The sequence below is a fragment of the Hevea brasiliensis genome, chromosome 7 (assembly GCF_030052815.1).
Source record: "Hevea brasiliensis isolate MT/VB/25A 57/8 chromosome 7, ASM3005281v1, whole genome shotgun sequence".
Classification (NCBI taxonomy): domain Eukaryota; kingdom Viridiplantae; phylum Streptophyta; class Magnoliopsida; order Malpighiales; family Euphorbiaceae; genus Hevea; species Hevea brasiliensis.
Genome location: NC_079499.1, coordinates 101418936 through 101441769, shown reverse-complemented (window position 1 = coordinate 101441769; position 22834 = coordinate 101418936). Strand labels below are relative to the sequence as shown.

At 34.5% G+C, this 22834-nt stretch overlaps 3 protein-coding genes across 7 annotated transcripts; 2 read left to right on the top strand and 1 right to left on the bottom strand.

The window, feature by feature from the left end:
- Positions 1–71: 71 nt before the first annotated feature.
- LOC110663446 (acyl-coenzyme A oxidase 2, peroxisomal) lies at positions 72–5301 on the bottom strand. Its single transcript, XM_021822737.2, has 7 exons — positions 4778–5301; positions 3817–3932; positions 2491–3371; positions 1155–1334; positions 897–1063; positions 693–816; positions 72–469 (listed from the first exon to the last, which is right to left on the bottom strand). The coding sequence occupies exons 1-7, from the start codon at positions 5215–5217 to the stop codon at positions 314–316; spliced, it is 2064 nt and encodes a 687-aa protein (XP_021678429.2). The 5' UTR covers positions 5218–5301; the 3' UTR covers positions 72–313.
- A 1691-nt stretch (positions 5302–6992) lies between these two features.
- On the top strand, positions 6993–17069 carry LOC110663445 (uncharacterized). 5 transcript variants are annotated; one of them, XM_058150332.1, is made up of 6 exons: positions 6993–7184; positions 7561–8372; positions 8457–8510; positions 8647–8831; positions 9061–9171; positions 16752–17069. In XM_058150332.1, exons 1-5 carry the CDS (start codon positions 7141–7143, stop codon positions 9145–9147), a joined length of 1182 nt encoding a protein of 393 aa, XP_058006315.1. In that variant the 5' UTR covers positions 6993–7140; the 3' UTR covers positions 9148–9171; positions 16752–17069. The 5 variants fall into 5 exon arrangements, with proteins under 5 accessions (XP_058006315.1, XP_058006316.1, XP_021678425.2 ...); XM_058150333.1 differs by lacking the exon at positions 16752–17069 and having other exon boundaries at positions 6994–7184; positions 7585–8372; positions 9061–9405; XM_021822733.2 differs by lacking the exon at positions 16752–17069 and having other exon boundaries at positions 6994–7184; positions 7582–8372; positions 9061–9405.
- Positions 17070–19754: 2685 nt separating this feature from the next.
- Positions 19755–21776, top strand: LOC110663443 (ethylene-responsive transcription factor RAP2-4). The gene has a single exon (XM_058150334.1). The coding sequence runs from the start codon at positions 20290–20292 to the stop codon at positions 21433–21435; it is 1146 nt and encodes a 381-aa protein (XP_058006317.1). The 5' UTR covers positions 19755–20289; the 3' UTR covers positions 21436–21776.
- The last annotated feature ends 1058 nt before the right edge of the window (positions 21777–22834 follow it).

Sequence of the window (22834 nt, the reverse complement as noted above, 5' to 3'; positions counted from 1 at the left end):
GCAGGTAACATCAACTTGTGTTGGATTTTATTTCCATACAGTTTTCCCACTCAAATCATTCCAGAGTCATATTTTAAAAGTGACTCGTATTACATGTAATTGATTACACGATTAAAGATATACATATAAGTGTACAAGCTACCTTCTGGAAGAGAAAGACGTATAAGTTTTCACTACATTATTCTTCCCTTGATCCCCATTGAGTTTATTAGGAATAACAATACAAAACTACGGAATATGCAAACTATCCCTGCCTTCCCCAACTGGCCATCTTGAATAAACTCATCTTTTGCTGTCATTGCTTTTCTACAAATTAAAATCCAACATGCTGAGTGTACTGAGCATAAGCTTCAGACTGCATGGCAATTGGAGCCCGTGTAACACGATCAGGAAGATTGAATGCATCAACAAGTTCCCTTGCAATGTTTCTCACTTCGAAACTAAGATATTCTGTGAGCTTGTGAATTGCCTGAAAAAGGACAGACACAAATAAATAACCTACATGAGTTATCCTCAACAACTATGACTTTCTTGTGAAAGCAGGTGTGAGATATTTCTGATCTCCTCAGTTCAACTTGTAATAACAGCCTAAAGATGCAAAAATCAGAGGGCCTAATCCACCAACACCCCTATGGCATTCAGTACAAAACATGCTGATGTGTTCTGTTACAAAAATCTGAACATTTGAATACCTTAGCTTTGTTTGGTGCCACATAATCAACATTGCGGTATGTTCCTATGTCATTCCAAATTCGATCCAAGGCATAAAGATCACAAGCAAGTTTCAAAGCAGCTCGAGAACTTACATCTGGGCAACTGGCACATAAAACAGGTGAAATTAGAAACTATTAACCACCACATAGAGAGAACCAAAAGTTAATTAGTTCAGGAATTACTTCTGCACTGCTTCAATAAATTTCGCCAGGATCACCGATTCAATATGAGATTCTGCAAGTGTAAGAAGGTGATTCAAGCACCGATTCCAAGCACCAAAACCCCCAAGAGTTTTGGAGTGCTTGTGAAGTCGGACAGCAACACTTTGAAGTAATCGAGATGTTCGGTACTGTAAAAAAAAAGGATGAAGAGTTATGAATGAAGGTATATTATGAGTCATGACCAAGACATTTATATCACAAAACTAATGCAGCACTCACTCTGAAGGCATCCAACTGGAATTTAGGATCTCTCAAGTGCTCAACACCTTCCCAGCGTGCAGTTACAGGATTTGGTTGAGACAGATATGCGTTCATGGATTCTTTCAAGTAGTTCCATGTAACTGCCAGTGTCCCACCTTGGAACTTTTCCTTGTATTGCTTTAAGAGATCACCTGCTACCTGCATCATAACTAAAATTTCAGATCTAGCTATAATTATGGAGAAACAATGTTTTCCCACCATCTTATCCTTACGTATAAAATAATTACCAGTTATAACACATGCTACTGAAAGAGTGATTATCAGTGAAAGCAATGCTATAAAAAAAGAGCTCCTTTGTTTGAACAGAAGTATATCATTTTAGTTTAAATTGTTTGAATAAAATTTGGTCATTTCTTTAACTGATTACATTCATGTATAAATATTAGATTTATGAATGCGGTTGAGTATTTATCAAGGGGATTACTTCAACTAAGAACTGTGGTTCGTGTCCACAGCTAGCGGTTTTTGGATGTGAAGATACAAAGCATACTGAGGAAGAAAAAGAGATTTATGCAACCTAGAACTTCATGGTGGAACCAAAAAGGCACAGAACCAAATAGATTTTAAGGAGAAGCTATTGATAAAAGGTGTATGAAATTTAGACAATAGCATTGATACTACATGGAGAGCATGAAATTTAGTCAATAACGTTGATACTACATGGAGAGCAATGGCAAGCTGTATTAAAAGTAGAAGTGGATGTACTAGGTGTATCCAAATGTAGAGGACCACGCCAACAAGAGTCTTTAACTACCAAGAATCAAGTTTGTTAAAGTTATAGAGGGTTATGATGAATATGAAGATAGGGAGAGCTTGCAACCTAAATGGTATCCCTATAGAAGTGTGGAAATGTCTTGGAGAGATTGGAGTAGGTTGGCTATCCAAATTATTCAATGACATACTAAAATATTGAAAGATGCCAAATGAGTGGAGAAAGAGCGCTCTAGTTCCCATCTTTAAGAACAAAGGAGATATTCAAAGTTGTACAAACTATTGTAGCGTTAAACTGACGAGTCACATAATAATCAATGGAAAAGAGTGAATGAATGCAGACTTAGGAACACTACTAAGGTATCAGATAACTAATTGGGCTTTATGCCTGGTAAATCTATAATGAAGTATATAGTAGAGTTGCCACACTCGTCATAAATCATTGCCAATTTTTTTCCTTTTCTTGCCCCTCCCAGAGTAGAACACCATGGATTCAGGTATCCTCATGTTTTATGCAAAGAACAAGCTAGAAGCATACATTTTAAATTATCAAGTAAGAACGTGATAAAATGGATTTTTGCACCTGTTGTAGAAGCACTGTGTTGTCCCCCTCGAATGTCTGAAAAATATCATGATCATTCCTTAATGAACCAAACCGGTTGACAGCAGCATAGCCATGTCCTCCACAGGCTTCCCTGCAGACACTCAATGACTTTGCTGTATATGATGTCACATATGCCTTAAGGCCAGCTGAAAGCGAATGGACATCTCCAACTAATTGTTCATCATGAGTCTTTTTCATCTCCGAATATTTTTCTACCAAATGCAATGTAGCAAAATGGAATGCATAAGTTGAAGCTAGCATTGGCATGAGCTTGTGCTGTTGAGACTGATAATCAAGAATGCTAACTTCAGGCTGCTTGGGAGGGCCAAACTGCTGGCGCAGCAATGAATATCTGATGGCAATTGTTCCAGCAAGTTTGAGGACACCAACTGAAGAATATGCAAGGCCAACCCTTCCACCAACAAGTTCGCCTAGCGTAGCAGCAAATCGCTTATTTATGGTTGGAAGGCTACTGGTGTACTTCCCATCTCGAGACACATCTCCAAATCGATTAAGAAGATTGTCTCGGGGAATTCTTACTGAACTGAACCTCAATGCTCCATTATCTACCCCATTCAGGCCAACCTTGTGGCCACAATCATGTATTTCAATTCCTGGAAGCGTCTGGTGGGTCTTCAAATCCCTTATTGGAACAATGAAAGCATGGACACCCATATCAGAGACGCCCTTAGAATCATCAGTAGGCAACATAAGCTTGGCAAAAACAGTGGCAAACTTGCCATGAACTGCAGCATTGCCAATCCACCACTTGATGGCTCCATCATGAGGAGTGTTGATAACAAATTCATCTGTAATTGGATCAAATGTTGCAACAGTTTGGAGTCCTTGAACATTTGACCCTTTGAAACATAAAATATCACAGTTACAGCAACAAAAATATAATACCCCAGCATTTTTGGGGAAAGAAAAATTAATAAGCACCCACTAGAATCAAATACATGTAAAGATACAACAGTATTATAATCAATAACTATAATCAACCAGCTTTCTCTTTTAATAGCCAAAATGAGATACAACAGTATTATCAGGACCTACAGCATTTCTACAACTTACAGCATCTCTTGGATGCCTATCTTCAGAAGTTAATATACTATGTAATTAATTCAGTTTCACATCTCAAAAATTAAAATATTCATTAATTAGAATCTTATGAAGTTATTAGAAGTTGATCAAACTTTGTTAATGAGCTTCTAATACATAATAAAATGTTAATGACTTTACACTGTTAGATGTCCCATTTAATACCAGAGCACACACAAAATAAGGAAGGGAAGAAGAGCTTACCATGATATAGCTCTGTCATAGCAAAACAACCTGGGTAGTCCAAATTGTCAATACCATCAAAGTACTTATCCCTATGCTTTTTAGTTCCTAAGTTAAGTACAGAGCCTCCCCAAAGACTGCATGAGCAAATACCAAATGTCAGCATCACATTGAAAAGATGAAATGTGATTAGGTGAACAATTACAATAATAGGATGCATTTTTCCTAGGGAAAACTAATTTTTACCCCATGATCATTAGAACCTAAGAAGTATAGATGATCAAAAAAAAGGAAAAGCTGACGACAGGGTACAGATTCTGAAATTTCTTAAGCTCATGCTAAGACTGGCAGGTAAGGCACTTATCTCACACTTGATTACCCACAAAAAATTTCAACCGGTAATAATAATTCTTAAATATAACACATGAACCTTACAAATACGGCATGAACATTTATAAGAAAAAAAATATCACTCACATTGATGAAGGGATCATGGCCTTAATGCACGCACTAGAACAGCAAAAGGACACTTTTTTTTTTCTCAAAGGGTAAAAGAAACAAGACAAATATATTTCCTAGAAGTAAAACATGAGCATGATCTGCAAACATTGATTTACATTGAAAATCCTGAGTGAGAACCACGTAAGCAGAACAACAATGATATTGCCAACTAATACAGATGGTCAGTGAGAATGAAAGGTACTACAATAGAGGATGAAGTCACAAGAATAAAAAAATTAATTTCAAATATGTTTTGATTGGAAAACCTAATTTAGTTTATTCTCATCCGGCTCCTCGCAAATGATCCCCACACTTAGCCACAACATTCAATGGCCCATAAATTTCATTTTCCTCAATTTCACTTCAAATCATGGATGAGGAAGCATTACTGGACTACCAAAATCATATCAAAATCAACTTCTCTATTTAATTCAAGTGTAAAAGAAATTGAGAAAAGAGTCAAAGACAAGCAAAAACACACCTATACTGGACTCCTAGCTTGATCCCAAGCGACATATCCACGGCCCCAACAGCCTCGGCAATGGCAAAATACTTAGCAGGATCCTCCACCACATACCTAAAAGGCCTAATCCCAGCCTCTCTGATCAAACCAAATAACTGCCGCCAGCAAAGCTCCCTGTGCTCATCTTTGGAAATCTCCACTGGGGTCTGCAACTCCGGCATCGAGTTGAAGTACGTATACACCTTCTCCTGTATCTCCCTGTGCTTGCCTCTCATGTAAAAGGACAGTTTCTCTGTATCCACCTCCAACTTGGCCCTGGCGCACGCTACCATCCCCAGTTGGTGGGACTCGTAAAGAGGGCGAGGAATTGGGATGAGGTGGAAGGAAAGGCGTTGGATGCGGCGAGAAACGATCTGGGTTTCATCGTCTGCCGTCCAATTTGGGTTTTCTGGATCCATTACCGTTTTTGCTGAGTTTTAAGGATAGGAAAAGAGAAATGGGCAAAGATTGATCTCTGAGTCCAAGAATAGAAAGCTTTCTCCTCTTCTCTTCTCTTCTCTTCTCTTCTTTGCTTATACGTTTCAGAAGGTGACGTGGGGGTTGTTAGGATTGACACGTGGGTTTGATCTATTGGATAAGATCGTGGCAGTAAACAATGCGCGCCTTCCAACGCAACGAAAATATGATTTTTCTTGTGTTTGACCCCAATACGGAAAATTTAATTTGATATACTTATTAAATATATAAATTATATATATTTATATTTATAATTTATAATTAATAAATTAAAATAAAAATTTTTCAAACCAAAATATACACTTAGGGGAAATATTTTATATAAAATAAGGCTGCGCCAATTTCTTCGCATTCAATCAAGGAGGTGTTTGGAATATAATCAATAAGGGATAATTATTATTTTTTAATTTTTAATTATTTATTAATATTTTTTAAATATTTAAAAAGGTTAAAATAAATTTTTTAAAAAAATTATTAGATATATTTAGTATATATGTATTATCTCACATAATTATATGAGATTTACTCTTTATATTATAAAAATAATATGTTTTTTTTAAGAGAGAAAGTATTATTTTTTAATACTCCTGGTACATCTAATAATTAATCACTTTTCAAATCATCAATATTTATGCCTTTTAAAAAGTAAAATGTTGACTTAGGAGACTTAGGCCAATAATTATTCTCTTTAAATATTAAAATTTATAAGAGTAACGTTTAACTTTTAATTTTTTAATCTTCTATGAAACACAACATAAGTATGTTAATAATTATTTTAAAAAATTATAACAAACAACATATTTTATCATAATATAAAATTTAATAAATTATTACTCGCATATATTTTAACATATTTTAAATATGTATTATTACTTGTATATATTTTTTGTATTTACAAATTATAAATGTGGATATACATTGTAGCGCAAATATTTTTAGTATATTTATTTTTAAAATTTTAAGAAATGAGAGAAGAGACATTAATAAAACATTATATTTATTATTTTACGAACATAATGCATGTATGAATTATATTTTTAATATAGAATATACAATTATTGAAATATAAAATTTTAGATAAAAATGCCATTGAACCAAATAAATAAGTCAGTTGTTTATGCCTATTAATTATTTGTTGCATCCTCATTCTTTGAAGTTTTTTTTTTTTAATCTACTCATTAATGAAAAGGTAAAATATCTTTAAAGCTTTTTCTTATATAAACAAACCATTTAAATTTTAAAAAAAATTCAAATAAATCATTTAAAATTTAAAAATAAATTAAATAAATTATTTTACATAAACTCTTAAAAAGATTGAGTTATAATTTAACTCTAATATAAATCTAATCAAGATAGTACACGAAGATATTCTAATACTTAGGATCCTATTAGTAATTCTGTATATTTAATTTAAAACATCATATTAGATATTTATTGCAAAGAAGAACCTATTAATTTGTTCTAGTATGTATTAGGTATATATATTTTATGCACTATTAAATATTAGAGTTAAATTATAATTTAATTTTTTTTATTTATTTTTAAAAGTTAAAAGGTTTATTTGGTGTATTTTTAAAAATTTTAAACTTATTTTTTTTTAAGTTAAAAAGTTTAATGGGATCCTAAAAAGCTTAAAGGACTTGTGTGACATTTGACATAATTTAAAGGGCTTAAATAGTCCTTTTGCCGCAAGGAAAAATGTTTTCACGAGGGAAGCGCTGAGCGTGAGCGCCCAAAAGTCCAAATAATTCAAAAATGCGGGTCAGGGTCCGTATTCACTTGGTTCCCGCCTCTGCAAAAATTGGTAGTGAATTATACTCTTGCCTGTTCGTAGAAAGCCCTCTGATCTAAGAGATGACTAAGATATGCATATCCTGATGCACTTTTTCCTTTTCAATGATTCTATAAGGTCAGTATCTCCAACATCTCAATCAAATTTCAAGTTTTTCACATCAATCTTTCCATTTTTTTGGGTGAATTCTAGGGCTTTTATTCCATAAAATCTGGCGGATTATTTGACGTTTTTTGTTTTTTTGTTCCTGCTATTTTTTCTGGGTATGTTGTAATTAGTTTTAGAGATTTGTTTCACATGATTGAAACTAAGTTTAGTTTATTTATCCTTTTCTTTTTAATGATGCGGTTTCCAGGTTTGACGATCTGTGGGTTTAATTCAATGATTATTATATTTTTTTATCGAGGTTGTCTAATTGGTGAAGTGGGTTTTCTTTTTGGTAAATTTGGGTTGTAGATTATTTTTTGTTTTCTGAAGTTGATAGCGTTTATAGGTTCTGTTTCCTTGCTATTAGAAGAATGATGAGTGGAGATAACTTCACTGAAGGGGTTTCCAAAAAGCGTGTTGTTTTGGGAGATCTGACCAATTGTCCCATTGAAAGAGAGTTTTCATCAGTTTCGAATGATGTGCGGCTTAAATCTGGAGATGGGTATGGTAAAAGACTGGTCACTGAAGATGAGGATTCACGTTGTGCAAAACAAGTGTGTTTAGGAGTCGAAAATTTGGTCAAAGAGAAATGTAAAACCAAATTTGGGATTGATAATAGTAGCGAGAAAGGTTTGTTTCTCATGGAAGATAAGCAACCTAGCGATTCATCACCTACTGATAGCGATATTGATACCTCGCAGGAGAATACTGTTTCCATAATCTCACATAGACCTAATGAAAATAAGGAAACATCTCTCTTGTTAGATGGCGGCGTCAATGTTCTTAAGAGTGTTACATTGACACAGAGTGTTGGGGAAGGTGGGGATGCATCGAGAGATAGTAGTGCGTCTACTGGTTCAATGCCTACAAACTCGTCGTCTTGCAAGAAAGATAGTGATGATGAAGGGAGACTCACTTCTGATGTAAAGCAAAGCAATCCGGAAGGTCATGTTGGTACAGGTGTTGACAAGGATCTTGGTGTTGGTATATTGGCCAGTAGTAAATATGGGCCCGTTGAGTGGTCAAGGTTGCCCAAGTCACAGGGCTCCAAATCATATGAGTTGGATAGGTGCACGGCTCTTAAAGGTAATGGTTGTGCTAATTTGAGTGCAGGTGCTGACTTGATGAAAGCTTGCTCTTGTTCTTTTTGCTTGAAAGGTAATTATAAACACTGACTTTTGAATTTGTTTATTGGACATTGATTATGAAATTTACCCATCACATGTCTATTTGGTCAATCAGCTGCTTATATTTGGTCAGACCTCCATTACCAGGATATTAAAGGACGAACAGCTGGTAAGCTTGTGCAGGAAGAGAAAAAAGACTAACTACCATTACTTCATTTGCAATTTTCTCCAACTTTCACTTACCATGTCAACTGTGATGTAGCTTTTTTGGTCATGGATTTCATGCTATTTCTTTGTCCTTCTAGCATTAAAGAAGAGTCAGAAAGAAGCAAGCATCTTGGTTAATAAATATGCCAGGGGAAAGCAGACTGACATCCATAGCCAAGGGAACTCCAACAAATCCTCAAAATTGGAGTCTGACCTCACGACTCAATGGAGGTCTCTCTTTCATCATATGGAGGATATATTTGTTCATGAAAACAACCAGCTTGTGAGTGTAGCTTCTCCTTCTCTGCTTAATTATGTTTCTCATCATGTAAAATTTAGCACCTTGAGATTGATTCCAATTATTGTGGCTGATCAAAGGAATTTGATTTGCCATAACTTCTCCTACTTCCTATAGTTAGTTGTCAGGATTTGGTTGAAACTATATATCATGTGGCTGCCTGGCCCCTGAACTGTGAATTTTGAGTAATAACATTCTCAAATCTCCTTTGCAGCAAGCCAACTTTGTTGCACTAAAAGATTTAAGAGAAAATTGCAAGATGGATTTAGAAAGGACCACTGGGATGCCTTCTGACAACTGAGTGATATTTGTTCCTCTGATGATTGTAAGACATTCTTGTCAGACCAGTTCTAGAAACTTGTGCATGCATGTAGACACACCACCCCAGTATTTGTGTGCGCACATGTTTCCGATTTGTTGTTTAGAGAGTTCTTTGTAGTCTTATCATTGTCACAGTAGCTGTATTATACCGTGCATCGATTGTAATGCTTGTCGTTGCAGTACTATCTGCGTTAGCAAGAATTTCCATTATGGAAAATGAAAGTTGTGGTTTTTATCCTCCTCTGTTTTTAATGGTTGATTATGTTGCCCTTCTCAATATCTTATTGTCTTTTATTTTTCGTTTGCCTATTGCTAGTAGGATATATTTCTTGAATACTCGAAGCTTGTGCGATTTTTCCCCTTTTCAAATTCATGGTGAAATACCATCAAGGGAATTTCATTTATTAGTGTCTTTTATTTCAGTTTTATTGATTAGTGTTCCTCACTCTCTTAATGCATGTGATGGGTTTTAGAAGTTTCCATGACAAATTGTTTGATTAGATTGAACATTGTGATCCAACAGAAAATTAAAAAAAATATATTGAATGTCTTTATGGCATTGCAATGTTTGAATAGTACAAAAATTCCAGGAAATAAAGATGACATTTGACTGATAATTTAGACTTTCGTAGTTGTGCATGTTCGGTGTTTTATTCCCAACTCATAATCATGGTAGAAATGTAACAGCTGAACCGTTGCCTCACAAGGGATAAACCTATGGTAAAATTGTCAAGGACCACTATGATAACCACCAGATCAAGCTCCCCACCTGTTTGATCTGATTAATTTTTTGCTGTCTCAGCATGCCTGCCTAGATATTTCAATTGCTGTATTACCGTCAGAATTGGCAACTCAACTCAATTCTGAATGACTAATATCTATGGTGAGATATCCAGATGCGTTTGTAGGAAAGGGAAGTTAGGTCACAGTAAGATCTGTTTCAAAGATCTAGGGATGTTTTGTTTAATAGAATAGATAATATTTGTCCTGTTATAATTGGCTGAACTAAGCTAGGGAAACGAGTTAGATATCTACTTGAACATCTTTTGTGAAGAATTGTTGAGATGGAGAAGTTTTTTGAGTTTCTCTAAATCCTTGGAGATTTCTACTTGCATGGTAGATTGTAAACGTTGTCGTAAGGGTTTTGCGGTCGCTGGACTATTCTCACCGAAGTGGAAAAGTGAGGAGTCGCTACTTCAATTTTAAGAGAAATTAAAAAAAACTACTTATTGTTTAAAAAGAATTCAATCACTTCAAAAATAAAAATTCTAGATTCGAGATCCGTATACGCGTGGGGAAGATGTTAGGGATTCCACATCGTTCCTCAACGAGGGCAAGTAGATTTAAATGTGTGCTCTTTATAATTTAAGATTGATAATATTACTGGAGTTTTCAAATTACCATGTTGATTCTCGTATTTATTATAAGAATATTTAATCTTCCACTAATTAGAGTAATCCCAAATACTGGGGTAAATGGGGAGGCTCTAAGATGGGTTGTAAGTCTTATTACGAATTTATATTTTATTTATTTTTTGTTGAGTTTTCCTCTCTTCTCACGGAATTAGAACTCTAAATTCGAAAAGGTGTCACTTGGCTCCTAGAGATTCATAATGAATAAGGAGCACTTTCATCTTACTCATTATTTATCTTGTCATTGGCGTCCAAATGATAGAGGGCGTGATGCTTGTATAAGGAAATTGGATTAATACAGGTAAAGAATTTCATTTTTTTCAATTAGGACTCTAATTCAAAAGGGATGTGTAAATTATGACTTAGAGAATTTTCTTCATTAATGAGGACTCCCTATTAATGAAGAAAGGTTTCATCATCGGCATAATTATTCATAAGGCATTATCGGCATTAATTCACTTCAAAATTATTTACGTGTTTATAAAATAGTTGGTTAATTTTGGATGTTCTTTATGGGAGGACTCTCCCTCATATTTAGATAGATCACAAATGCAGGGGCTATAAGGACTCTCCATTGGACCCAAACTGAATTATAAAGCATGAGGCTCACGTAAGGACTCTCCCGTGAACCCATAATGTTGAATTACAAAGTTCTTAAAAATTGTTAAGAAAATTTTAAAGGACTCTCCCTCTTTTTGAGAAATTTTTAGAGAATGTTAACGAATGCTAACTCTTGTAAATATGAGCTCCAGGAAAGAACTCTCCCTAACTCTCATTATTTTGAATACTGCAGGCAAATAAAAGACATGAATATTTATAAAATGATGTAAAGAATAGGGCGGTTCTACTTTCTAATTTCTATGTGAATGGCAAATTGTGCGTGTTATTTTCAATCTCTTTCCCATTATCTAAACTCCTTTCCTGCTCTCTTTATTTCTAATCTCTTACTAATCGCCTGAACTCTCCATGTTCATCCTAACTCGTCAAAACCCTCGTAATCACCATTTTTGATCTCTAATAAGATTCGAATTCTCTAATGCCAAGACCCCCTTTTATTATTTTCAATCTCTCAACTCAAATCAAACTCCACATATCAACATCCCTTTTCACTTATTGTTTTCGACCTTTTCGAAATCGATCTGAACTCTCCATGTCAACATCTCTTTTCACTCATTATTTCCAACCTCTAGTCCATCCTAACTGAGCTCTCCTCTTTCCCTCCAAACTCTAAACACCATTTATTATCATCCGAACTTTATTTCTGCACTACTAGAAAGAAACACATGCTTTTCAAGATAATGCAATGAAATAAATGCTATTATAACAGAAAACAGTAATATATGTGAGGTATGCCAATCTAACCCTAATTTACTCTAAAAGTTCGACATGATTAGAGATTTTAAAAGTCCATATTCTAGCTTACGCCACTAACACAGCCTAATTATACCTAATAATAAGAACTATTTTAAAGCATTTACTTGCGAGAACTCTAGAAGTGATGGGAGAGTAGATGTTGATATCTTGAGTCACAATGGGACTGTTGGGGATTGGGCAGACCAAAGCATCTTTTGAAGTGTCAAGAGCTACGGGGATGGGCTTCTGACGACTAAAACCCTAAAAATGGACTACTGAGCTATTGAACAAATCTATTGAAGATGGGGACCATGGTGTATTGGGATTTGTAGAGTTAAGATTCTTTAGAAAACTCGTTTCTAAAGCCCCTCTTTAGCGACTTTATATTCAGGAGAAAAACAAAAGAACTTAGGATTGGAGCTTAAAGGCTAAAGGTCAAAGACCGAAAGAAATCTCCAATAAACAAAGACCAAATACTCCAGACTTTAAGCGCCAAAGACCCCTTCTACAGTGAAGATTTTAGGTATTTATAGGGAAAAGGGGTCTTCAAATGGATGGCTAAGATTTTTTATGGCAAGATTGAAGGGTGCAAATTTCAAAGAACAAAATTTGAGGGTCAATAATTAAAGAGACCAAGAATTAAGGGCAGAGATTTAGCTCAGGACTCTTTTGTCCTTTTTTTTCTAATCCAATGGCTGGGGATTCTGCTTTACAGAACGGATTAAAGGGATGGGAATGAAAGGTGCTGAATTTGTTTGTTACTTTTAATCGAACAGCCTAAAATCGATCTTTATAAATAATATCAAAGGTGCGGATTGGAGCATACCAAAATGCTTTAACTGCCTCAATTCCGGTGGTTTAGATCCTTTCTTACAAATGGGTGGATTGTGCTGATTGGATCGTACCCCTAAATGCTTTAACAAACTCAGATCCAACAGTGGAGAAGTTGACCTCGTAAATCAAGGGTCATGATTGAAAGTAAATTCTAAAGTTGATTTTTCCAACCTTCCAATCTTTATTAGTCATTTCCTCGATCTATAAGATCTCCTGATCTCTTTTACCGATCTCTCATATCTTAAAACTTAGCAGTCCGGTCTCTATTTTCCCCCTTCACATCTAATCTCTTAATAATCGCTTATCTTAAAACTTACTTGCCGATCTCTATACCTTCCCCTTTCACTTTTGATCTCCTATTGCCTCTTCGACCTCTTTTCTACCCATTTTCTTCTCTGTGCTTCGAATATCAAGAAAGTAATAAATTCCTCACTAACCAATGTGCCGCTTCGAGTTCCACCAGCATTAAATGCTCAGGCCTATATATACCAGGGGGAAAGGCTGTCATTTTCACAGTTCCACTTTTCATCTCCTGATAGTCTTCGGCTTGTTCTCCTCCCATACCTTACCTTTTCAGCATTGATTTTCACTATGACGACCGTTTTGATCTTTTTCCTTTAACTTTCCTTGTCTTTCACTAGAAAATGGACGACAACGATAGTTAAAGAGTCACGAAGGCCTCATTTGATGAAAGCGAGGAGATCGAACCAAATGGTTGATCTGGGACTAAAATCACCACTATTCCGATCTTTGGTCGGCCTCTTGGTCTGAGCTAAAATCTGATCACGAGCAAGGGGACTGCTAATTTCAATCTTGATATCGATGACCACCTCTTGAAGTTCATTTGGCTCCTAATCATCTCGGGGGTCCCGATTAGAGCTCGTTCTAGTCAATGACATCGACGATGACAATGAGCTTTTCGTAGTCTTTATCATAGTTGACAAGAGCTACCTTCCATATCTCCACGCATCTATTAAATGGCATCTTGAGATCGGGAGGTGTCCGAACTGTGGAATCAAGAATGTACGTAGATTGTAGATAATGCACTTGTAATTAATGATCGGGCTGGGGAGGACTTGCCCAGTGATGTAATATGATCTTTTGGAGATGAAATTAAATTATTTTATTTATTATTATTACTTTTATTTTATTTTTGCACCACTCATTGTTCTTTCGATCCTTCTTCTATTCGAATTCGAATATATGTAGAAAACCAAAGAGATTGGATTAAAACACTAAACCCTAACCTTTATTAAAACAAGTGCTTGCATTAGAACTGATTAAGATCGGATAACCAAACACAAGACTAAACAGGGTCGCAGTTGAAACTTTGAGATATTTTGAATACAAAACCAAGTCGTTGAGATTGGAAAAGCAGTTTAATATAATTGCACTTAAGATCGGATAACCCTAAGATCGGATATTGATCAAAAACTTTTGGACACATGAGACCATGCATTAAAGAGGTCGAAAAATAAATGAGCATAAGATCAGATAATTCAAAGACCAGATAACAATCAAAACTTGAATCATTTGAAAACAACTTGGAACATTGTTAAGTTCGGATTAAACCATGATTAAAGCCACTTATTGAGATGGGGTAATGCTTAAATCTGAACTCTTTTCAAGAAAATGACATATACAAGTTGTGAATTTAAGGTGAAAACTGCATAAAATTAAAACTGCATTATAGCTTAGAAGGAGAAAACAATCATGTATTGATTATACAAGTTGTGAATTTAATAACCGGTCAAAATATGGTGTCTACAAACTTGTTCTGTAAGCTGCCTTTGGTGCAATATATATTGCTAATAAAATATCACTTGCTTATTTATTAAATTTAATAAATATTCTATTGAAGTTCTTAGTGACTAATTCAACCCTACTTTTGTGATTATTTCCCTCCTAGAATCTATGGACTAATCTTGTGAACGTCCATTAGTGGTAGTGGGGGAGCTTGATCCAAGTGAATTCTTCCATTACAAACGGAAATTTCATTCAAGAAGGGGCTTACAATTTCACCTGGCCAATTTTATCTGCGTTGGTTTCAACTTTCTCTACTAACGTTATGTAAATTCAACTAATGTCATCGTTTTTACTTCTGAACCTCCCACAAGAAAAATAAACAGCTGAACTTTTTTTTTAAACACGCTAAAATCTACTCAATCTGAGCAAGTTGATGACTTCAAAACAGAGTAATTGACTTGCCTCATTGAGTTCCATATAACCCGATGCAAAACTAGCAATAACTATTAAGCAAATTCATTAGGAAATGCTTCAACCCTAGCGAAATAGTCCAGCTGATATTGTAAAAGGAAGGGTCCTTGTGATCAAAGACAAATCTATATGCTTCCTGAGTGTACCAGGGCTTTCAATGATAGAAATGAAACTACTAGAAGAGTTTCAGCCTGTAATTCCCAGAGATGCCTACTGCATCCTTCTCATTGCCTGGAACTACGCAAGGACATCATCAGCTAAAACAATTTCCATAAAACAGGTTGGCTTCTTTGGCTCAACCTATCCTTCACTACATGGTGCCATCTTCATCTTCTACAAGTTCAGTGATACATTATCTGCTCTCACATGATATGGTATTCATCAACATACAAGCCTATTTTGAATTATATAAATTACAAATGCCTATTTGGTGTGCCATTTTCAATTCACCCTGCTCTTTGGTGTTAAGAGATCCTTCTCTTACATCATCTTCAATCTAAAGAGACCCTTTTCAATTAATAGATGGCAATTAGTCTTGATCTGTTCTCAGTTTGCAAGTTTTAGAATTAGGATTTAGTTTCTGGTTTTGTTCTTTATCATAAGAAGTAATGCATCACAAAAGCTAACAACAAGGCCATGATTATCTAAGCAATTGTGTATGTTGATACTTTATATGTTTAAACCTGTACTAATCTGCAGAACTTCCCCTTTTACCCCAAATCTTTTTAACATAATTCCTACCAACCAAAAGTTTGCTGTTCACATCACTGTACATTAACTTGTAGAGCTTTCCTATATCAGTACTGATTACGTTAAAGGCTTACAGATTAAGTTGTAGTTTTGTTACATTTATGTTTGATGTACTAATAGCTCAACCAGCCTTAGCTGAGGTGCTAAGGAATTTAATTGGGGAGGTCTTGGTTTTTGCATCATCTTAGTGAAGAATTCATTAATTATACTAATAAGAGTAACAGTTAGTAATGCAATAGTGGTATCATTGAAAGTAATGATAGAACTGCCTGACCTGTTTGTTTATGTCAAAGTACCCATTCAATTTTCACGAGGGTCTTTTCTTGTTTAGGTTGTCCAATCTTGGAGAGCTGACCTGACAATAAGCTGAGGCATAATTTTTCTTTGCATTTGAGCTGGCCCAACTATGTCATCAAGTTTTCTATAAAAGTATACATACAAAATTTCAAATCAAACCTGGTGAAATGCTCCTGAATTATGAAAGAGCCTATCACTTACTCTTTTAATACTTGTTCATTGCATGAAACTTCTGTTCGATTAATTTAAGTTTCAGTTTGGGTTTATTAGATGTAAGACAGCATGTGGGATAATTGACCTTCAAGTTTTGAGCTCTGCATGATGGAAGCTAATCATGAAGCTAGTTAAATAATATATAGTTTTTGTCAACACTAATGGTTTCTGATGCTATTTCAGTATATATGTAATCAAACACGTTTAACAGTTTTCCCTCTCTCTTATTGCTCGAGGTGCTAATTGACTTTTTGCATTTGGGATTATGACATGACCAAAGATGATTATCTTTTATGCTTGGCAAGCAAACAATGAGTTTCAGCTTAGCGATGACAAAATATTTTTCTAGATTATGAAATCTTTAGTTTGATAAATAGAAAAAAAAATCATTACAGGTAATAATGTTCGTCACTGACTCCTAAATTCAAATACAAGATACCTTATATGTTTTATTAGTGCTCTAAATTTAAATGCCGTGTCCATCACTGATTTCTTCTAATAATTGCAGCAAGAGTTTGTCCTCAACCTATGGTGGTCTGCTTCAGCAAGGGGAGGGAGGGACCATGCTCCAAAGGTCAAAAGGTTTTAGCAATGGTAGAAAGATTCTCATAAGTGGGAAATGGCTGAATCCTAGTGTTTGAAAAGAACTCTAAGCTAGTACATTATCTTCATATGCGAGAATGTGCACTAGGGAGTGCCACGTTTCGGCTAGGCTTAACTAATTGATCTCTCTATCATTACACTGTCAACATTATTTTGTGATGCACTGAGATTGACATTTGAGAGTCAACTGATTAAATAATATTATCATTCCCTCTTATGTGCATATTTTGATCACCATAAATTGTTTTTGAGATTGTGATAGCCCATTATAATTATTTTTTTTCAATGAGTTGCGATCTATAGCGTAGGAGAGAAGTCATAGGCCAATTGAATAAATGAATCCCCTGTGAAGTGCAATTTAGCTGGCAAGAAATCATTTGTAAGAAAATGTAATAATTAAAATAGTTAACGGCTATTAAAATAGCTGACAGCTGTTAAAATAATTAATATTACTGAACAAAATCTAAGGGATAGCTATTTTTCGGTTTAAAATTTATGAGGTTGAAATCAAATTTAATTTTAAATTTATTGCGTAAAAAATTAATGTGAAAATATATTTAACTGCAAATTAAAAAAAAAATTTGTATGGTAGTAGTTGAAAAAGAACAAAAAGGAAAATGAAAATTATTGAAGTGAGAAAGAGATGGAATCCACACACATGCTTATGTTGTGGTGTTAACTTTAATGGAATCACATGAAGAATCCACGTGATGTGCCCTAACCATTCTTTTCTTTTTAATATATTTATTTACACTATAATTATATGAATTTTTACCAAATCAAATATGGGCAAATGAATCTATTAATTTTATGCATTTTGTTGTTTTTTATGAAATAAATAATGGATGATTAAAAAAGAAGAAGGAAGGGCAGTAGCTGATCAGAGCTGGAAGGGCTGGAAGTTGATGAGAGATCTGTCAGAGAAAATAAAAGCCGTCACCAGGTGATGCCTTTTCTGTATCCGATTGGGTTTTCACACCTCCCAAGGTCATTGACGAGTGAAGTCAAGAGCAGCCGCGGCCACGTCAGATTGAAGAAAGACTAGAATTGGCTGCTTACACGTAGACACGTACATTACAAAGTACTGCAGATGGATGGTGCTTTGCTTGCCTTATAAGTGATGTCCACGTTGGATATGACGTGTTATAGCGTCAAAAGTAGGGCCCTCTCTTTTGCTTTCAATTCTCTGGCTCCCACCACGAACCAACCAAAATGGATCCTTTGGCTTAATTCTTACGCTACTCTTATCCCCATCCTTTTTTGGGCATTGCGCGTCTATCCTTCTCGCATTCTCCTTGGTTTAACTTCACACCGCTAACTCAACCATGGTTATCTTAACCATACACCACTAACATATAACTCATGCAATAATTTTCAAACAGCCACTTAAATTTTTTTATTATTAATTTTTTTTTATTCACTTAAAATTAATAATTAATTAAGTGTGATTAATGAATTTGATGCGAATGGTAAAAGGTCTTATATTTTTTAAAAAAGGTTGATTATTTGATTACGAGAATGCCTAAATCGGTTGTTCACGGAATACGAGAATCAAAATTTTGAGTTTGTTTCTCTTGCAAATTTGGGAAGGCCGTGGCGTGGCGCCGCAATTAACGATACCTTGTCCCGCTTGCGTTTTGTCTTGAGTGGTCACGTGATTACGTCTCCAAGCCCAACTCCAACCGCCCCCTTCTAATCCTTAACTAATCGTCGACGCGCTTAATTATCTTATCCGTCTCTTTCTTATTTTTATTTTTATAAATAATAATAATAATAATAATAATAATAAAATCTCATAAAAAAAGAAAATAGTATACTAAATTAATATTTATTTATTAGTAAATTTTAATTTAAATTTATTATAATTATCTTTAAAATTATGAAACATTGAGATGGATCTCTAATTATAGTTAAATTAGCAAATTTTAAATGAGTGATTAAGAGTCATAAATTTATAATATTCAATAAATGTGACTCTTAGACTAACAATTTAATGATATAATTGAAATATTATTTATATTCTTATGAAGTGACTTAACAATGAGAATGTTGAAATATTTTTAGAGTAATCATCACACCTTGTCATAACTCATAAAAATTATTAAATTTTAAATTATTTTATAAAATTTATTAAATTTTAATTTAATTTCATAAAAATTACTATAATCTAAAATTAAAAATTTTTAAATTAATTTATTAATATATTAATTATTTTATAAATAAAATTATTTAATTAATAGTTACTAATGAAAAAAAAAATAATGAAAGAGGAGAGATTTAATGATAAAAGGTATAATTAGATTATTTATTTATTTTAAAAAATAATAAAATAAAATAATTTTATTTATAAAATAATTAATAGATTAAAATTAAATTTTAATAAATTTTATAAAAATAATTAAAATTTAATAATTTTTTTGAAAAGCACTTGTGATATTTACCTAACATCCCTACGATCGAAATCATAGCATCGACATCAAAGGGTCGATATTTATTTTCTGATTATGCGTTACGGAACCTGCAATACACAGGGTGACTGCCCACACAAATCAATTAACAATGACGTGGCAGAACAGGAGCGTGCCGCAACAATAACAAGGACAAAACGCGCATTAAGTTCCAAAAGTAGATAGCTGATAGCCCATTACAGTCAAACTAAATAATCAGCAAATACGAATCCAACACGTGTAATGCCGCCGCTCATTAACGGACATAACCGGTCACCAGATACAGAGAGTCTTACGTGGCGACTCTCCATTTGACAACTCACATCGAATAAAGGTATCATTGAGATTGACGAAAAAAAATTAAATAAAAAATAAAATGGTAAATGTGGTTTGGAGAGAAAATCTAAAGGCCAAGACTGTGGGCTAGAGCCTAATAGGTTCTATAAGAAGGGGGGCAGAGGAAGGACTGAGAAATGCAAAGAGCCAAATCAGCAAAGCAGCGAGGCCGCTGAAAAAAAAAAAAGAAAAAGAGTGATAGAGAGAAAAATTTCTGCAACTGTGTTCAATAAAAACTTTCTTTTTCACCTTCCCCCTTCTCTGTAATTCCCCGCTTCTCTGTATCCCATTCTGTCAATCGTCTGTCTTTCAAAACTTATATTGGTTTTTGTTTTCTTGGTGAAACAGGCGAACCATTTGAAATTGAAAGCCAGGTGATTCAGAATAGAGATTCAGGCTTATTTTAACTCCCTGTATTTTCTTTCTTTCTTTCTACAAGGTTTTAGTTTCATCAACTTGGAGGGTTTATTTTTGCTCCCTCAAGTTTGGTCCATTTTTTTCAAGCTTTTTTAGGATTTTGGTTTGCGCTTTAAAAAACTTACATTTTTATCTTGTTCTCTTGTTTGCTGTTTATATAAAACCAGTTCTCCCTGTTCTTGAATTTTGTTAAGTAACAGGTTAATTTGAAGATCTTTCTTTGTCTTTGAGATTGAGAAAGGTATGGCAGCAGCTATAGATTTCTACAAAAGCAGCACAACACCAGGTTTCTCAATTATAGATCCTTGTAGAGAAGAACTCATGAAAGCACTTGAGCCTTTTATGAAAAGTGCTTCACCAACCTCTACTCTAACGTCCCCTTCTTATTCTTCACTATCTCCCTCTACTTCTCCTTCTCCTTCTCCATCTTGTTCTTCCTCCTATTACCCTTCTAGCTCTTATGACTCTCCAATGTCATCGCAGCCCAGCTTTTACTCTGATTTTAGATCCCCATCTAGTACCCACATGTTTTCTCAAGGGTTCGCTAATTATAACCAGATGGGTTTTGAGCAAACAGGTTCAATAGGGCTTAACCACCTCACCCCTTCTCAAATCCTCCAAATCCAAGCCCAAATTCACCTCCAGCAACTGCAACAGCAACAACAAATTGCCAATCTTACCACAACTTCGCACTCGCTCCTCAACCAAAGGCTTAATTACTTGGCTCCAAAACCTGTCCCCATGAAACAATCTACTTCTCCTCCAAAGCCAACAAAACTCTACAGAGGAGTGAGGCAGCGGCATTGGGGCAAATGGGTCGCTGAGATCAGACTCCCCAAGAACAGGACAAGACTCTGGCTTGGCACTTTTGACACAGCTGAAGAGGCAGCCTTGGCTTATGACAAGGCAGCTTATAAGCTAAGAGGAGAATTTGCCAGGCTTAACTTTCCCCATCTTCGCCACCAAGGAGCTCATGTCTCTGGAGAATTTGGCGACTACAAGCCTCTCCATTCCTCTGTTGATGCAAAGTTGCAAGCTATTTGTCAAAGCTTGGCAAACTCGCAGAAACAGGGGAAAAGCGGGGAGCAGATTTCCGCCGATGATTCGAAGAAAACTCTATCAGCTCCTTCACAGGAGAAGAAGGAAGATGATTGCTCCATAAAAGGTGAACTGAAAAGGGAGTTTGAGACTTGTGGAGTTGAGGATTATAAGGTGGAGATTTCAGCAGCATCACCAGCACCAGTTTCATCTGATGAGTCATTAGCTGGTTCTTCACCACAGTCTGAGATTTCATTCTTGGATTTCTCTGATTCCTCACAGTGGGATGAGACCGAGAATTTTAGTTTGGAGAAGTACCCTTCGTTGGAGATTGACTGGACTGCCCTCTAAGTTTCAATTATTATGTAATCTTTTTGGTCAATTTTCTTTTTATTTTGGTGTCTTAGGTAGCTTCTGCAATGAAATTTTTGGCATTTGCAGAGCTGCAAATAGGGTCAGTCCTAGATATATGAGTATGAAGTAGCTGGTTACATGTTGTACTTGTATGTCCATATGTAAGAGCCGCCTCTCTATTTGGTCTTACTGGTTCATTTTTTCCTTGCTTGACCATAGGAGAGTTTCTAAGTTGGGTTTGAAATTTTAGGTAGTGTAATTAAGTATCGTCTTTCAACACATCAATGTATCTTTTTCCTGTAATTTTTGTATAAATATGATTGTGTTTGCTTGCTTTATTACTGCTTCATGTGTTCTTCATCTTCAACTTTACAGTTTAGGATTCATCTTGCTTCAAAAATCATATTATTCTTTTTTAATCTGCGTCTTGGAGTTGATTAATGGTGAATTAGATCATTTATATGCTGTTGGTGTTACTGATACATCAACAGAATTGACATTTCTACAAAGTGAGGTAGCAGTTTTATTTCCTAACGCAAAGAAAGGATCATAGGCAAAGAAGACCAGCATACACATAATGTTCTTGGAATGGATATGCCTGTAAAATTGGAATAGACGTAAAAAGCCAGGTTAGAGTTGCAAGTCTCTGCAAGCTGCCGGACCATTAATAGGTTGTTCTGCCAACTTTGCTCCTCTGTTTCTTTGGCTAAAAGAGGTGATGTCAATCTGTCAATAATTACCACTCTATTAAGTATCAATTTAATACCATTAATTGTCATAAATTAGCGCAGATCTATTGTTGTCACTCGTTATTTTTCTTATTTTAAATATTTATCTCATAATATACTTCATATGTAATTGTACTAGATATTGTCAAGGAGAATGAATTTGCTGTAACCTTCTGCAAAGAGACCGAACTGCAAAGATACAATATAGCAAATTATTTTAAACAAACTTTTTGGGACAATAATTTTTGAGTTTTTGCAAATAACAGAGCGTCTTTAGTTTAACCGTTGGATATAACTGATAACTGTTAGCTGTTAGCCGATAGCCGGTAGCTGATGATAATTGATTTATGTTAAGTATTTGATAAAACTTTATTTAACTGTTGTTATTGATATGTAAAATGATTAATAAGAATATATCATATAATTTATTTTATTAGTGAAATAAATATAATATTATAAATTTATTACATTATATTATTTATTTTATTATTAAATTAATATATAATTATTAATTTAATATATTATATCATTTATTTTATTATTAAAATAAATATATAATTATTGATTTATTATATTATATTATTTATTTTATTATTAAAATAAAAAATAATTAAATTTTTTAAAGAAATAATTAAATAACTTTAAAAATATAGTTACAAAATAACAAA